At 49.0% G+C, this 18,306-nt stretch overlaps 1 protein-coding gene across 2 annotated transcripts in view; it reads left to right on the top strand.

The window, feature by feature from the left end:
* The window catches only part of LOC101953457 (tubulin-specific chaperone cofactor E-like protein), a 104,735-nt gene that overhangs the window by 77,758 nt on the left and 8,671 nt on the right, over positions 1-18,306 (top strand). For both annotated transcript variants that reach the window (XM_042851900.2, XM_065568975.1), the window contains 5 exons: positions 2,873-3,072; positions 8,885-9,268; positions 10,256-10,542; positions 12,368-12,648; positions 14,185-14,295. In XM_042851900.2, the coding sequence (XP_042707834.2) occupies positions 2,873-3,072; positions 8,885-9,268; positions 10,256-10,542; positions 12,368-12,648; positions 14,185-14,295 (1,263 nt within the window). The remainder of the gene's footprint in view (positions 1-2,872; positions 3,073-8,884; positions 9,269-10,255; positions 10,543-12,367; positions 12,649-14,184; positions 14,296-18,306) is intronic.

Genomic DNA, 18,306 nt, shown 5'->3' with positions numbered 1-18,306 from the left:
CAACGTGACTGATTTGTAGACAGGCTGTTGGTTTGCGTTTCTCCCCGCTCAGCAGAGGAGCCGTGTGAGAGCCCAGGCACGGGCCGGCCCCCGAGCCAGCTGAAAGCACAACACGTCTTTCAACCGTGTTCTGTGTGGGCGTGCGCTGTGCCAGCAGTCTGTGGTGTGATCACCACATTACAAAGCCTGCAGATGGGCCTTGTAGCGTGGTTTAACAACAGGGATCTCACACACTTCAAGGGGAACTGCAGGGGCTCAGCTCCATTTGGAAACCAGTCCCCCCAGGCTAGAACTGTCTAACCGGCTAAGCACAGTGATTCCAATGTATTGTGGACAGGGCTTGTTATAAAGACAGCTGTCAGGGAACCCGTTTACAACACGGTTGCACCCCAACAAAAGCAGAGCATGGCTCTAGGGGCAAAGGAACCTGGCTGAGTTTTAATGTCGTCTCTGGACCCTGCTAAAGTCTTGGCTAGTCAAGTGCTTCAGCATAGCCTGGGGGTGTGTTTAGGTTCTCCTCTGCCCTGCCCAATGGATCTATGGAGTAAGTATGGCTTGGGGCTCAGAAGATGGGGGTTCAATTCCTGGCTCTGCCTCAGACTCTCTGTGTGACCCTGGGCACTCTTACTCTCTGTGTGCCTCAGTTTCACCAGTGTAAAAAAGGGGATGATACTGTTCTCAGGAGTGCTGTGAGGATAAATACATTAATGATTGTGAGGTGCTCAGATACCATCCCAAGGGAGGGGGTGGTAAGTGCCTGTATACATAGGTGGTGCTTTTATTGCACCAGGGGCACAAGTGTATTGTAGCTGGCTCCCTCTATACAGCTGTACTTGTAGAAGTAGCACACTGGCACAGTGTGTCATGTTCCCCTCTCTAGTGGTTGGGCCAATTGATAACAGCCTACTACTGCTGCTTGCTAATGGAGCTACTCCTTTAGCTCAAGTGGTAGAAGATCTATGCTGAAAGTCCTCGGTTTAAACCCTGTAGACAACCCACAAAGAGCATAGCTGAATAGTCAGGAGCCACATAGTTTAGAGCACCTTGCACCTCGTAGCAAATCCAGGGAGGGGAAGGGTTAACTCCAAAGTTCAAAAGAGAGCAGCTATTCTTCATTTGTTAAATAAGAATTTGATTAGTTATATAGGAGGGGAAGATTATGTGTTTGTTCTAATGATGCTGCCTGCTATTGTCAATAAGATTACAATGCATTGTTCAATTAAACTCCCTCATAAATGGAGCTGCAAACCTCTGCGGCAGACAGACCATCCGGCAAATCAGACAAAAAGTAATTTTCATGACTAACAAGATTTAAAATTAAATTTGGTTTATTCTTCTTTCTAGTCGCAAAGTCATGACTTAAAACGTAATGCTCCCAAGTCAGAGGGACTTGCTCCTGGGGGCTGGAGCTAGGTACCGCGTGAGCCTGGGCTGGCGTCCATTCTATATCGGTGAACTGAACAGAGCAGAAGGGGTGATGCATAGCTGGGAACACTAGAGGGACCTGAGGGAATAGGTGAAGGGAGAGAAGTAGTGTAGTCTAGTGATAAGGTGCTGGACTGGCCCTCAGGAGCCCTGGGTTCTAGTCCAGGTTCTGGACTGTTGTGTGAGTTTGGGCTAGTCACCTTGCCTCTCTGGCCATCTGTTTCCCCTCCTCTTCTTCTGTATTATATTTTAAGATTGTAAGGCCTTCAGGGCAGGGACTGGTTCATAACGTATGTATCGTGCTTTGCCCAATGGAGCCCTGATCTTGGTGGTGGCTTCTGGGCACCACTAGAGTCCAGAGAAGCATAGAGGAGGAGGAGAAGGTGGTACATTAAGTGAGGGTGCCTTGCTGGCTGCTGGCTTGCTTGGCTGAGAATACAATGGTGTAGTAGTTCTGCTAACGGTGTTCAGTCATAGCCAGCAACAACCTTATGCATCTTTCTTGGGCAAAGACCACTGGACATTCAAGATGGATTCTGTGCTGTGCACAGATGGGGGCTAAGGATGGGAGGCCAACCATACCTATTCTGAGATTTGAACTTGGCCCTCTAGGGGTGAAAGACTAAGGCACAGGCTGACCACACCTCCCCAAACCCATCAGTGAAGCCTTAGGGGATTTCGTGTTAAAATGGAAACGTTTTAAGTGTGGCTCACAATAACCCAGGACCATGCCGATCATCTTAGATTAATGCAACAGCTTCCATCCCAAATGAACTAGATAATCTAACATCGGGTTGATTTCGCCCACCAGTAAAATGCAGCCTTTTCTGGGGTGGACTATAAATTGCAGCTTAGCAGAGCAGAGCAGCACAGTCCCTTGGTTTTAGCAAGTGAGGATGAACCACTGTATCCAAACTCAATGCCTGAGGAATTTAGACAAAATTGGCTCAGGGCACTGGGGTACCAGTCACCGATATTCTAAAAAATACCAAGATCTTAAATGACTAGCTGTCTGGGTACTCTTCCTTGCCTAGATTAACTTCCTCCTCTGTGCCTCAATTTACCCAGCAGTAACTTTGGGATAAATGTGCCTTACCTGGTGGGATGAACCATAATCACTGCCTGCAAGGTGCTTTGCGATCTTTGGATGTGCCCATTGGCCGACCTCTGAGTCTTGCTCCTCTTTAGCGCTTGGAGTTGGGGGGGCTGGATAGCTGAGGGAATCTGTGTATCAGCCTTTCACCTCTGCAAACCTGGACTGTAGCTTTTCCTCCCCGTCAAGGGGCATGCGAATACCTGCCATTTCACCCTATAGCTTAGTATTAACACTACGAGAGTTAAGCTTACTGGACTGTGCCATTGTGGGGTAGGGGTGGGGGTGGCTGTTAATTTACAGGTTGACTACTCATTTTCTCCTGCCTGCTAAGCCCTGTCCCTTGCATTCCAGCTGTCAGCTGTCCCCCCAACAGTCACTACGAGAGCTGTGTGACTGTGTGCCAGCCCCGCTGTGCTGCCATCCGGCTGAAAAGCGACTGTAACCATTACTGCGTGGAAGGGTGCCAGTGTGACCCTGGTTACGTCCTGAACGGCAAGAGCTGCATCCTTCCCCACAACTGCGGCTGCTACTTAGATGGCAAATATTATGAGGTAGGATTGCCCCCTTCTTCCCTCGTCTTCCACCTTCCCTCTTTTCTTTCCTCCTTTTTCTGTCCAGCCCGGTGTGTGCTGAGTTGTTTTTTCCCCCCACTGATGTAGCTACGTAAGGTTAGATGTGCTGCACTGGTGTAAAAAAAGTGAATTGTATCAGTGGGGCATACCCCTGTGCAAATCACTTTTTACACTAGTGCCGTGCATCCACACTGGGGGTTCATACCCACACCGCTACTCTGTGCCTGTGCAGAAACAACCCACAGTCAGCTTTCCATTTACCCTACACCTTGCCTTGTAACAACAGACGTGTGAACAGGCTGGTGCAGGCTTCCGGATGGGCTTGCAATCGTAGCGTACGCCAGCCAGAGAGCCTGGGTATGGACGTTGCCTGCTAGCCTGTGTTAAACCCTGTGCTACCTTGTTTCCACTATTATTGATACCAGTGCTAGCTAGGTTAAAGCCACAGTGTGGATGCAGTCACACCTTCACTTGTAGTGTAGATATGCCCCAAATCTCTTCTGAAAGCGGCCTAAGGCACTGAGGCTACCAGACCCTGTAGTTCTAAAAAGTACCAAGATCTTAAATGACCAGATGTCTGGGTTCTCTTTTGAAAACATTACCCTCGGCCAGACCAATGTTCCCTCTAAATTTTCTTTGTTCTGTGTGGGCTGCAGACTCCACTGTGCACTGCATTTTTGTCCTTGGGCAAGCTCACACTTTTTTTTTTTTTTTTTTGGTCTCACACTATATGGCATTGAAAAGTGTCAGGTGTTTGTAAAGTGACGTGTCAGTAATGGATATACACACGGTCACACATGCACACGTCGCAGTGGGTTGAGAACCTACCAACTCTCCAGAGTTTTGGAAAACAAAGTTAGAAAACCAGGAAAGCCAGAGCCATGCCTTTGTCCCCCATGAGACCTACACACACCTCCTCCCAGGAACCTTAGCCCTTGAGGGGGAACCCCCACCAGCCCCTCCCAGGAGCTCCTCCCACCCTGCTCCTTATACCCCCGGTGGCTCGAGGCTTCTTTGGGGGAAGGGATTTTAGGGTCTTTCCCTCTCTGTCCCTCAGCCAGCCCTGCTCTCACCTCTGACTCCGGGGTCTCCAGGAGGGAGTTGCTGTTGCAGCCCGGAGCAGGCAGGAGTGCATGAACTGAGATGGTGGTACAGGTTCTCCCTCCCCTCGTTCCTCCCACTGGGCAGGGCTGCCAGGGGCTCGTTTCAGCCCTGTCAGCCTGCGAGCGGCAGGGATCAGCATCTCCACAGCTGGCTCCGTGAACCCTGGAATGGGACTGTGAAGAGCCTCTCCCCCCACCCACTTAAATGGTGCTTCTGCCCCTCCCCAGTCCACGCTCCTTACTCTTCACTGCTGGCTCAAGGCTTCCTATGGCACCAAGAGTTGCTGCCCTGGATTCCCGCAGGAAGGCCTGGCAGACAAGCAGGACCCCTGCCGGGGTCTCCAAAGCCCCTGCCTCTTTCACTCTTCTCCTTACCTCTCCGCCCTGCTGGTCTCCGGTGCCAAGCAGAGCAGCTGCAGGTTATGGCAGGTTGAAGGCCTGTGTGCTGCCTGAGCTCCCGGCCACACGAGAGGTGCGGTAGCTACCAGATTGCTGTGTGGCTGCACCTGCGCGCAGCTTAAAGGGACCGTCGGGTCTGATGCCATTTCACGCCACTCTGCAGAAGTAAAGGGAAGTCAGTGTAATTTCCACTCACTGCAAGACCCCTTTATGCTGCTATCGTGGTGGAAAGGGGCCACAATGCGAATGAGAATCAGCCCCACTGTGCCTATAAGTCCTGCTTTCCCCTCCTTTGTTACTGGATAGGCGCCTTGTGTTTTTCCTATGCGTCCGCTGCTCTTAGCTAACAGCTTCTGGGAAGATGGCTGTATTGAATCTAAATGAGGGTCTCTTCAAGGAGCGCTCATCTATATTCTGCCAAGCAGCAAAAAAAAACCACCAACAACAAAAATTGTAAACTTTGAGGTGCGCACAGCGCAGATTATGCAGTTTTTCTTCCCTGAGCGGCCTGTGGAATTGGATACTAAATGGTCCCTAAATAAGAACAAAACAGAAATGGAGAATGGAAACACTCTCCATTTGCTATGGTTTCTTCTGCCCCTTGTTGCCTTCTAATTGGACAGGCCTCCAATAAACTTTGGATGTAAAGATGGGAATTCTACTCTGCTCTCTGCTACTGGCTCTGTGGGACAGTGAAATCTTCCTGGAGGATAATTTGTGGGTCCATTTAACAGAGTTTCTCTCCTCTGTTAGCTGCACCGCTGTGAAGCAGGAATGCAGAGTATGTTTCCCTGCCGTTATCTGGAGACCGATACCAGCATAATTAATAACCTTAATGTATTTAGCCATATAGTTCGTCAGGTTATGTAATATTCATCAGCTTAATCCTTGTAATGGAACAACAAATTCTTAATAATGAGACTGAAACTTAGTCTAGCTCGCAGTAAAAATACAACACAATGAAACTTAAATTCGCCTAGCAGCATTTGCATGAATCAGTGGGGCTGACTTCTCCCTTCTGTACACCCATACAACGCCACTGGCTTCAGTGGATTTACTCCTAATTCACCCAGGTGTAAGTGAGAGGAGGGAATCAGGCTCCCCGAATCTCATAATGGATTTTACTGGGTTAAAACCATAAAGAGCAGAGGAAAGAGAAGAATCAAGAGGGAGGCAAGAGATGTGGAATGCGAAAGCTGAAGTGGAGAGATCGGAGAAGGCTGTTCTAGATTGCTGGAACTGCAGAGAAGGCTCTCGTGCCAATAGTCGAGGCTTTACTGTCGTTCGATAGCAGGATGAAACAGTTCATTGACCGAAAACCTTTGGTGTTCTCATTGTAGATGCAAAAAAAAAACTTTTTTCTTCTGTGTTTGTGCAGCGCCTAGCACAAAGGAGTCGTGATTCTTGACTGGGCCTTCTAGACACTACAGTAATACAAATAACAATAATGAAGTGGTGGTATTAATGCTCTTGAAAATTAATGCTGCCATGCCTAGCAGAACCTTTGTGGCATAGGCAGGGTTCAGCTCCTGTCCTGCTACTAATCCACACTGCTTTTCAGTAGCTTATAACTCGTTGTTGTTGTTATTATTTTAGGCTTAAATTGGGCACAGAAGTTGGTTAGCATCTCTCAAAATGCTCCGACCCAAATACTGGGCACAGAAAGCCCTCAGATGAGAGATACACAGTACTCGGAGAGCTCAAATGCTGTGGGATTCCTTCCGTTAATGTCAATAACTCTGTCTATCACCTCATTTCCACGATTCGGCATTTCTGCTGGAAATAATTTTCAAAAGTAAGAGTTTTGAGGGGCCCCCATTTACGTGGAACATGCATAACTTGGGGACTAAAATGAGGGACATTTGAGATGGGTGGACGTTAGCCCCAGAGTAATTTTTTTCCCCCCATTGAAAATGTCAGATCAGTAAGCTAGATGTGTATGTTGTTATTTGTATGCAGTGTTGTTGTAGCCGTGTCAGTCCCAGGATATGAGAGAGACAAGATGGCTGAGTTAATATCTTTTATTGGACCACCTTCTGTTGATGAGAGAGAGAAGCTTTCAAGCTAACACCGTGTAAGCTTGAAAGCTTCTCTCTCTCACACCAAGAGAAGATGGTCCAATAAAAGATATTACCTCACCCACCTAGTTAGGGACTTATTTAGTAGTATAGAGAAGAAATGTTCAATGAGCTGAGGGAAGGGGGACCAGGAGTCAGGACTCCTCAGTTCTATTCCTCACTGCCCCTAACTTACTGAGTTTGATGATCAGGGATCGACTGGCTCAGGGGTGTCAGATGAGCTGATCTGCGTGTCTAGAGCTGGGGCAGACTCAACTGTTCAAGGCCAGGTCTAGAAACTTCTAACAGCATAGTATTGTTGGTTAGGGGCATGATTCCCCCTGCCCCCTGAAATTTTTATACCAGCAAAAACCGTAGTGTAGACACCGCTAAACTGGTAACGCACGTTGGTGCCTGCAGAAACTCCACTACCTCCACGAGGGGGATTCGCACTATAACTGTACCAGTCGACATTATCTGCTGTAGACTAGAGTGTAGTTACAGAGCCCACATTTGAAAACGGGACTCTTCAGTCCTGGCTTTTCAAAAGTGTCACAATTCTGTCTCAATTCTTACCTTTCGAAATGCTTACTATCAGTCAATTGTGCATGCACTTTTTGCAAGCTTATCTGCAATAGATTCCATCCTCTGCATGCATGGGTGATGGAATTTAGCCCAAGGCAACAGTCCACATATACAAATGATCATGCCCAAAAGTACGTGCGTGTGGGTGAAAATTGTGGGCTCCTGGGAGGAAATCCACCCTTTGAAAATCTGTCTCTAGAGTAGATTTAACGTGTCTCTCGTTAAAGCAAAAAACACGGCACGTCTGTTGTGCTAACATAATCCCAAGGCAGGATGCTTCTCGAACAGGCTGGCTTGTTTACTAGTTGTCTTCATCCGTACTCCCGCGGGGGGGCTGTTTTTCTCCTTCGAAAACTGCGGTGCCTACATTCATATCAGAAGCAAAGCAAGCCCGTACGTCCAATTGTTCTATGAATCTGATACAGGGGCTGAAGTCAATTTGTGTTCTGCTGGAACAGTACGAAAAGTTGGTCAACGGGATATTTATAGCCCTGCGAGCTTGAGTGAAAGAGGGGAAGGTTGCTGTGGAAACGGCAACTTCAAATTTCCTCACTTTTGCAGCTTCCAAAGGTTTCAGTGCAGTTGGATTCTTTTTATCTGTTGGTCACCCTTTTGTCTATTGAATGTTGCTGCAGAGCGTCCAATTCTGCAGCTGGGCTTTTTCAAAGGGCTGGCTGATTTTATGATGATTAATCACTGTTTTGTGCTTCTGCAAAGGGCTAATTAAATTTCAGGCTTTAGGGCATAAACTGAACCTCCTAGGGCTCTGCAAAGACTCTTGGCCCTGTGTACAGTACTGTGCTATTGGCATTATAGGGTTGTTGTTTTTTCACCTTGCTCTGAAGGCTCAGGTATTGGCCACATCTCGGGGTGGGATATTGGACTGGATAGATCAATGATCTGATCTGAGATTACCACATTACTGCTAGCATGTACGTGCTACCACTGCCCTCTACTGGTTGAAGTGTTGCCAGTTCTATCCCACAGTTCAGATTAGCTGAGCCTGAGCTGTCCAAATTGACATGCTGCCACTTAAACCTCCAGAGGCGATGGCAGCAGAGAGCTCCTCCAGCCAGAATTCAACCGCTCTGGGTCTGACAGTTGCATTGTTGACCTACAGTGCAATCTGTGGCCACATCTCAGCTCTGCTACAGACTCCCCGGGTGACCATGGGCAAGTCATTTATCTCTCCGGGCCTCAGCTGCCCAGGTGCAAAGTGGGGATAATAATCCTTTCTTCCTCCCACCCTTTGTAAGTCCTACCTGTTTAGACTGTCAGCTCTTCAGGGCGTTGTCCCTTACTGTGTATATGTACAGCACCTAGCACAATCCTGCATCTTGGCAGGGGGTTAGATTAGATGACCCTGGCAGTCCCTTCTAACCCTATGGGTCTATGATTCTATAATGGGGCCCTGATGGCAGCTGGACCCTCTAGGCATTACCATAACACTACTGCGAATCAGGCCTATCTCCTTCCACAAAGTTTGGTCAGGACAGTGGGTGGGCAACTGTGCTGAGAGAGTCTACAATTTTACATGAGCCCAGAGGCTCTGGTGATGGGCTCCCGAGCTGAGCCTTACGATTGAGCACAGTAGATTTATTTCCCCCCCCCCAGTAAAATGGCTTTTCCCCTCGCTTCATTCTTCAGCCCAAGCAGCTGTTCTGGAACAGTGACTGCACCCGGCGCTGCCGTTGCTTCCGCCGCAACCTCATCCAGTGCGACCCGCGGCAGTGCAAGTCAGACGAGGAGTGCGCCCTCCGCAACGGCGTCCGCGGCTGCTTCAGCACCAAGAACTCCTACTGCCTGGCGGCGGGCGGCGGGGTCTTCCGCACCTTCGACGGTGCCTTCCTCCACTTCCCGGCCAACTGCGCCTTCGTCCTCTCCACCATCTGCCAGAAGCTCCCCGACTTCTCCTTCCAGCTGATCATCAACTTCGACAAGTGGTCATCGCCCAACCTCACCATCATCTCCCCGGTGTATTTCTACATCAACGAGGAGCAGATTCTCATCAGCGACCGGAACACCATCAAGGTAAAGCGCCAGTCGTGGGTTTCCTCTGCTCTGCCCTGAAACTCTTAGGGGCCTAGCCACTCCCCAGGGCTGGGCTACAGCTCACTGGCACAGGGAGGAGGGAAAGTATCTGGCAGGGCTGGGTTGGGATTCTCCAAAGTGGAAAAGCCAATTGCCACCCCCTCCCCGCATTAGGAACATCCCCGTCACCCCCTGGCTACACTGTCTCTGTTAGGGTGTTGTACTCAGCCCATCACCATAGTATCTGAGCACCGGGTAACCAGCTGGCAACAGCAAAGGCTCTAGGGAAGTTCATGGTGCCTCTGGCTCATCTCCCTTTTTAGGTTCTAGGAAGCTCTGCTTGGGGGAGGGGAAGGCGGTGGCTGGGAATGTTGTTCTCCTTAGGGCAGAAGGGAGGTAAATCAAAGGGGAAGGTTTTTGCAGCGCTTCCTCGCTGGATCTGCCTCCTGTGAAGCTGTCGCGAGTGATGGGTTTGAACACGGAGTTTGGCTATGGTTACTGATTATTTGAACTGTGGGAGCCCCGCGGGCCGAGGATCCCACTGTGGGCTAGGTGCCGAACAGGTCCCTGTCTCAAAGAGCTGACCATCTCCGTCGAGCTGAGCTGAGTGGGTATTGGTCCTGCTTAGTGGGTGTTGGTCCTGCTTTGAGCAGGGGCTTGGACTAGATGACCTCCTGAGGTCCCGTCCAACCCTAATATTCTATGATTCCCCATGTGACGGGCTGGCACAATCTAATGCAAATCCCAGGCACTTCTCCCTCCTAGAATGCTAGAAGAATCCAAAAGGGACAGGGAGTAGGCAGGATCCTGGCCTTGCCCCGCCTCCATTATGGAGCTGGCTGCTGGCAGGGAGGGAGAGGGGCAGCATGAAGGGATGTTCCCCATGCTGCCCGCTGCGGGGACCTGTGTCTATCAGGTTCAGTCTGTCCCTTGGTGCGAAGTGTTGAGAGGTGAGTGGTTTCAGCGTTATCTCCTCCCCTTGAGTAGGTGAACGGCACCCAGGTGACCATCCCCTTCGTCACCGGGCTGGCGACCAAAATCTACAGCATGGAGGGCTTCCTGGTGATCGACACAAGCCCGGATATCCAGATCCTCTACAACGGCTTCAACATCATCAAAATCAGCATCAGCGAGCGGCTGCAGAACAAAGTGTGTGGCCTGTGCGGCAACTTCAACGGGGACCGGACCGATGATTACGTCACCCTGAGGGGGAAGCCGGTCGTCAGCAGCGTGGTGCTGGCCCAGAGCTGGAAAACCAATGGCATGCAGAAGAGGTGAGCCTGGGGCCTCGTGTGTAGCCGCGCCCGAGGTTCCTCTTGGAGTCAGTGAGTGTTCGGCCCTTGACACCAGTGGGAGCCCATGTTGTGTATCGGGAACCCATCCACAGCTTGCTGCAGGGAAACAAGCCCTGGAGGAAAAGCGCTGTAGTATTTAATAGGGAACAATAATCTGGAGTGGTGTGAACTCTGCCGTGGAATTTAATAGCGAACTCTATCTCCCTATAGAATCCCATAGGAGGGCTCAAATCACCTACAGAAATGAGATCATTTGCTCTTCATTTCTCTTGGTTTGTAATTTATAGAGAACCCTGCTGGTTTCACCCTCATTAGTGGTGTTCATTTGCCTTGCCATAGCACCAGACCCCATTGTGCAAGGTGCTGTACAAATATATGACAAAAAGACAATTCCTAAACCCTATAGGATCATTTACACTAAGGCCATATCACACTACTCTGGTTGTGCAAAGGGGCCTTAACATGGGGGTAAATTACATATACGCCCACTTTAGGTCTCCGTTACACTGCCAAAATGGGGGAAAGGAGCCTTGGTGTAAATAGAGCTAAGACTTATTGGCCCTTACCTACTTGGAAGACCGCTTTGAACATATGTCCTGGGCCCTATCCTGCACTCCTAGTGGTGCACTCTAGTCAGCACATCAACCTCTATACCTGGCCCAGAACACTGCACTGAGTAGGTGTGGGTTATACGCTCCCCCTGGCTGGGGAAGCTTGTCCTAAACTGCAGAGATCTCCCTAGCTCAAATCCCTGTGCAGGCCACCACTTACTTTGCTGCCCCTCTGGAGTGGGTGATTAGCGGTGCGGATTGAACCTGAGATCTCTACTTCTCAGAGCATGTGCTGCAACTACTTGAGCTAAAAGACCCTGCTCTGTTAGCCATGGCTGAACAGGCTCATCGACCTCTCGGTCTCCCTGATAATGTTAGAGGGGGGACAGAGGGCATGGGTTACACAAGCAAAACTTCTACAGAAGTTAGCGGGAGTTTTAGGTGTGCCAGGAGCAGGCCAGATTTTCAAAGGTTCCCTCTGCCCAACTAATCTGCACCTGCCAAAGTTCTGCCCGTGGTACTTGCCCATATGGTTCATGGCAGGCATAGAGTCTACCATTTAGATGGTGATAGCTACGTACCTGATTGTAGGTGCAAGTCAGAGAGTTAGCTGTGGAAGCAGGAGGAATTAAGCCTGGGATTTTCTAAATAGCCTAAGGGAGTTAGGCACTCAAATGCTGCTAAAGTTTAATAGGATTTGGGTACCCTTAGATTCCTTTGAAACTCCTAGCCGAAGAGGGCAAGATGGGAAAAGTACCTAAGTCAGTCAATGGTGCTTGGGTTCCTAGATCGCTTAAGCACATTTGCAAATCCCACCCACCAGGAATTATGGATGCAAGCACTGAAGGTGCAAATCGTGCACACGGAAAGAGAGGCTGGCCCTTTAAAAACCTGGCCTCAGATGTGAAGAGATGCTTACCAAAGATTAGGGAGGAATCTAATCTTCAAAAGGGCCAGCCCAAGAACTATGGCCCACTTGGATCTCTGGCGGACATGGGATTTAAGTGGCTCATAGCCCTTGTACTGGACTTCTGCACAGGGCTGAATTTCACCCTGGATTCATGAGCGTCTCGTAATGAGAGGGGAAAAGAACTAGGAAATACATGGGAGGGGACAGTGGGGTAATAATGAGGAAAGAACAAGGTGACCCGAGCGGTCTATTTGTCTGTGGCTTCACCTCAGGAGAGGATTTAGGGACTGGTGGTTTCACACGATTCCAGGCTGATGTCCTTCGTTTAATCCCTCGCTCCCAGCTGTAACGAGCTCCAGTACTCCCAGTACGCCGCCGCCTGCGACAACGTGCAAATCCAGACGCTGCAGAGCGACGGCCACTGCCTCAAGCTAACGGACATGAAAGGCTTCTTCCAGCCCTGCTATGGGCTGCTAGATCCACTGCCCTTCTACGAGTCGTGCTTCCTCGATGGCTGCTACAACCACAAGAAGTTCCAGCTCTGCGGCTCTCTCGCCGCCTACGGGGAGGCCTGCCGCTCCTTCGGGATCCTCAGCACCGAGTGGATAGAGAAGGAAAATTGCTGTAAGAGAGCTCTTCTAACCCCGTTCTGTTCCCTGGCCTGTACCGCCTATCACTTAGGAGCACCATCCTCTGTATCCGCCCGGACTGCAGGCTCAGTCAGCGCGAGACTAATGCAGAGAGATGGGAGCCAGAGCAATTAGCGATAGGTCCCCTAGATCGTTTGGAACTCGGCTACCTGAGCGGCGACCTCCATCCCCACGTGCTGTCGTGGCTGCTGAGTCAGCGGAGGCACTTCTGTGGTAGCTCACCCTCGATTGAGGTGTGGAGACAAGTATTGTTGGTCAAAAAAATTTCATCAAAACTGTTTTTTTTTTTCCCCCACAGAAAACTGAGTTTTGGACAAACTTGATATTTTTCACAAAGCGTGCATGCTTTCTGTGGAGAATTTTGATGTTTCATTGAAAAACCGAACACCTGAAAACCAAAATCTTTTTATTCAGATATCCTGCTGCGGTGGCCTCATGGGAGCAGTAGCTTGGTTTCTTCATGTCCCCTTTCTCCTCTGTGGGCTGGGCTCCCCAGCTAGACCACATCTCCCATGATGCACCATGATAAGGACTCCTGTGATGCAACCTTTCACCAACATAAGTGGGAGACCATGGTGCATCATGGGAGATGTAGTCTGACCAGGGAGCCTGGCCTATAAAGGAGAAAGGGAGCATGAGGTTCCTGAACTACAACTCCCATGAGGCACATAGGTAACATTTTGGAATACACATATTTTGGTTTTCAAGTTTTTGCTGAAAAGTGGAAATTTTCGGGGCTGGGGGAATTTCATTCTCTAACCAGCTCTACAGACAAGACACTGTCTCTGGAGGCTCCTCAATTAAGCAACATGCTCCCCCTAGTAGTCCACCCCAACTGGATCATGCTCACCTCCAAAGCATACTGGCTGTGGCAAGCATTTGCCTAACCTAGGGCTAAGGACATTGGAGATGTTCTCCCGCTGGTGTTTTATGGGTAGGTGGTGAATGATCCAAACAGTCTGGGTTGATGCTTTGTTTGTAAAGTACTCAGAAACGCAGGCTGAATAAATTGTTTATTAATATTGGTCCATGCTGTGGGAACTTTCTCAGTGGGAGTCTGATGCCAGTCCAGTCCTCGACTGAGTAAGGACTTTGAGGACAGTATTGTTAACGTCAAGTACTCATAAAATCACAATTCCAGCCCCAAGAAACCATGAGATTGGCTTAATAATCATGAGATTTTAAAAAAATATATACATTCATTTAAAAATAATACGGGAGTACCTTAGCCTTCTAGTTCCTGAGCCTTTAGGTCAAAATCATTTCATGCTTTCAAGCTTTTCTCTGCAACCAGGAGGGCTAGAAACTTACTTTTTTTTAAAAGGGAAAGCTGATATTCTCATATATTCACATGACTCCAGGAGCTGGAGCTTTAAAAAACCCATCAAATAGCATGAGATAAAATTGCTGGAGTTACCAACACTGCAGGGGTTTAGTGGGGTAATAAAGAATTGTCTGGGTATTGGTCTGAAAATAAAGTTGTTGTCTTCGTCTGCCTTTTCCTTTTTAGCAGGAGTGGTTGAAGATCCCTGTGTGGGGGCCGACTGTCCCAACAGAAGCTGTGAGCTTGACAACGGAGGGGAGTTGTGCGGTTGTATCGAACCTCCACCCTATGGAAACAGTGAGTGACCCCACAGGCATCCACTCCGTGTTTCAGGAAGCTAATTGCACCATTGGCTCTGGTGTTTTTAACTAAGTTAAAAATCGGCCTTACTTATTTATATGGGACACAGATAAGCCAACTCCTTCAGCAACCACTTCCCACTCAGACCCACACAAAGTTCCAACCTCAAATCCAGTGGAGCTACAGTACACTAGGGAGGAAAGGTGTTTGTGGTTAAAGTACCAGGACTTGGTTGTCAAGGCTACTTGCTTGTCAATGCTCTTTGGTTCTATTCATGTCCCTGCCACTGACTTGCATTGTGACCCTGGGCGAGTCACTTCCCTATGCTTCAGTTTCCCAATCTGTAAAATAGGGCTAGTGATACCTGCTTCACGTGGGTGTTGTGAGCCTAAAGTCACTAATGTTTGGAAAGCGTTATGAGATCTTCAAATGGAATGTGCTGTAGAAGAGCAAGGTGGTGTTGGGTTGATTTGTAACTCCCAACATGTCAGATCGCATCTAAAATCTGGTCTCATTGGTAAAAATTGAGATTTTTTTTTTTTGTGATTTGTATTGATTGACAATGAAAAGTACAAAAAGGTAAATGACTTTACAGCTCATACATGTTTCCAAATATTGCATGCTTCATGCAATTTCCAATAAAATTATGGAATGATGCAATTTTACGACTTGTCAAAGTTGCAAGACCGGACAATACAAAACCAGACAATACTACATAGACACAACACGTTAGTGTGTGGGATAACATACCATGTACCAAACCCAGAAATTCACTAGTAGCCATAGACAAATCACACAGCCTGTCTATGCTGAAAGATGACTCCTGCCTGGAGCAGACTTCCATGCAATCAAGGAAGTACAGGGGCAAATTCTCAGTAGATGTAAACTGGCATAATTCTTTTGATTTTGGTGACACTATGCAGATCTACACCACATGAGGATTCAGTCCTAGATATTGCAAACTACTATTAATTCAGCTTGTCTTTCCATCGAGGGCCAATGAAGGAGCGTTTCCAATGGCATATTTTCTGCTATTTCAGTCAGCCTTGTTTTCAACTTTCTGGGAGCCCCAGGGCCTCACTTAATTTCCATACAAACGCGCATACATTTTTAAAAATCAAAAATCAATTTTGCCCAGGCCTCTCCTCCTCAATCAATGGATATAAATTGCTTGTCGTCTAAGTTCACTGGCAACGAAAACCTGCTCAGCTTTGTTCTTCACCTTGCAGTTATGGGGAATGGGGAGCAGCCGTCCCATTAACAGGGTTCAGAGGCACTGGATTTTGCAAGCTTCTTTTGACCCTTCTTCTGTACTGCGCGTGCATTCCCCTCCCCAGCTCGAGTGACATTAATGGCACAGACTGTGCAAAACGTGCTCTGTCTAAGGTAGGTGAGAACACGACAAATACAAACTTAAAACTGGCTAATATAGGAAAGGGATTAGGTGAGAAAAGAACCCCAGCCCTCCGTACAAACCAGCCTCCCCTGAGGGATGAGACACAGAAACAGATGTGTCAAGGGGTGGCTAATGCCCCCCCGGATCTGCTCATAGATACATCCCTAGAGAAAATCACCACTTCCCAAAAACCGCCTAGGCCAGCACAGAGGGTTTGAGCTCATAGACTTTAAGGTCAGAAGGGACCATTATGATCATCTAGTCTGACCTCCCGCATGTCCTATCAATCTCCCATGCAAATAACCTTTACAAAAGCATTATCCAAAGCTCTTCCAAATGAAGTCACTTTGCCCATCCCTTAGTCCTTCCATCTGAGGATCTGAAAGCACTCTCCAGACATTGAATTAATTCCCCACCCTGGGAGGTAGGGAAATGCTACCCCCCATGTTAGAGATGGGGAAACTGAGGCACAGAGTAGTTAAGTGACATTTTCAAGGTCACCCAGTAAATCTTCGGCAGAGTCGAGAAAAGAACCCAGATGTCCCGAAGTCTCAGACCCGTTTTGTTGTCACAACTCCAAGAGCAAAGAAGCATCAAGACAGCTTAAGCTGCAGGACAAGATCGAGACGCCAAGAACTTTTAGGAAACCTTAGCGACTTTTCTCAGAGTGTCATCATCAGACCGGCTGGCGCAACGATGCAGAAGAGTAGCCAGCACATAGGCACGTCGGTAGGGACTCATACCCATGTAGCATGCGTAAGAGGCGGCATATGGGGTGCAGTCACAGCAGCTTCGCACCACCAGAGCTGGTAATATATGCAAATGCACACTCCTAAGCACCAAACATATCCATCTTAATGAAGTTACAGTTAATCTGCCTTGCTCTATTTTGCACAAATAATGGAACTCTGAAGGCAGCACAAATAACATTCAGTTAACAAAATAAATAATAAGACTCCAGAAAAGGCTTGGAGATTAGGAGAGTATGGTCTGGTGGTTATAGCCGGTGCCCGGGGAGTCAGGACTTCTAGTCTTCAGACTCAGCGCGTGACTTTGGGCAAGTCCTTTCCCTGTTCTGTGCCGAAGTTTCCTCATTTGTATAACAAGGGTAAGGATACTTAGATAGTGAACTCTTTGGGGTGGTGGTTTTGTTATGTCTGTCCAGTGCCGAGTGTAGCGTGCTCCTGGTCCATGAGTAGGGCTCCTAAGAGCTATCACAATACGAATCGTAACAACAACTGACATTTATGTACCAGCTTTTATCCCGTATCAGCCACCCTGATACGTTGGCCAAGGGGGAGGCAGTTCCACGTGCACCGGTGAAATGCAGCCACCTCTGGGTGGAAGGTGGTAGCTGATCAGCTCATTGTATAGTGTCCAGGGAGAGGACTTTAGGTCAAGAACATCCCACCAAAAGCCCCAATACTGTTAGAAAACCTCTCCTGTGATCATTAACATCCACACCACAGCTCAGATTTTGAGGCCTAGAAGCATCATGGGAGTCAGTCTAACTCCCTTGGGGAGATGAAGGGCCGAGTCAGTGCTGCCAGGATTTCAACCTCTGGCTCCAGAGAATAGAATCTAAACTATCCTATGGCTACATTGCCAGTAAACTGGTGCTTAGACCACTAAGACATCCCCTTCGGCTCTGTCACTCTTGCCTTTGTGACAGGCCTCCCACCTAGGATGACCAGACGTCCCGATTTTATAGGGACAGTCCCGATATTCGAGGCTTTGTCTTACATAGGCACTTATTAACTCCCCCTCCCATCCCGATTTTTCACACTCGCTGTCTAGTCGCCCAACTCCCCACCCACTATCTGTAAGTGAGATACTATCTACCTCTGAATTCCGAGGCTTGTCTTTGGAGTGATTCATTGATGCAGTATGGATGGGAGAGCCCACTGCGTAATCCTGGCTGGCCACTTTCAAGACAGCGGCTCACACGGCCGCTGCAAGTGCTTCAGGCCAGGACTGAATGCCAGCCTCCCTGTCAGTGGGTGCAATCTGCAGCCACAAAATGAACTGCAGGTGCAAATCTGAGCACTTGAATTTCTGGCTAATCCACCTTGCACCTGCAACTCAACGGTGGGTGCAAATTGAGCCTATAAAAGGGAGTTCACCCTTCTGAACAATTAACCGCTTCTATCTCATCTCATCTAACAGCTGTGGGTACTGTGGTTCATTTCATTGTTCAGTTTATGCTAGGGATGGACCTGAATTGTAGGGGCCAGTTTAGTACATTATAGAATCATAGAAGATTAAGGTTGGAAGAGACCTCAGGAGGTCATCTAGTCCAACCCCCTGCTCAAAGCAGGACCAACTCCAACTAAATCATCCCAGCCAGGGCTTTGTCAAGCCGGGCCTTAAAAACGTCTAAGGATGGAGATTCCACCACCTCCCTAGCAGGGCTGGCTCTGGCTTTTTTGCCGCCGCAGGCAAAAAAGCCTCCGGCCGCCCCCCTCCCCTGCCTAGCGCGGCAGGGGAGGGCGCCGAGCCCGGCCGCGGGCCGCTCTCCCCGACCGGCCGGAGTGCAGGGGGGAGGGCGGCGAGCCCGCCGCGGCTCCGCTGGCAGCCAGAGCCCCGGGAGGAGGGCAGAGAGCCCGGCTGGG

The sequence above is a fragment of the Chrysemys picta genome, chromosome 16, assembly GCF_011386835.1.
Source record: "Chrysemys picta bellii isolate R12L10 chromosome 16, ASM1138683v2, whole genome shotgun sequence".
NCBI lineage: Eukaryota > Metazoa > Chordata > Testudines > Emydidae > Chrysemys > Chrysemys picta.
Note: the sequence above shows the minus strand (reverse complement) of the source record. Positions and strands in the feature narration are given on the sequence as shown.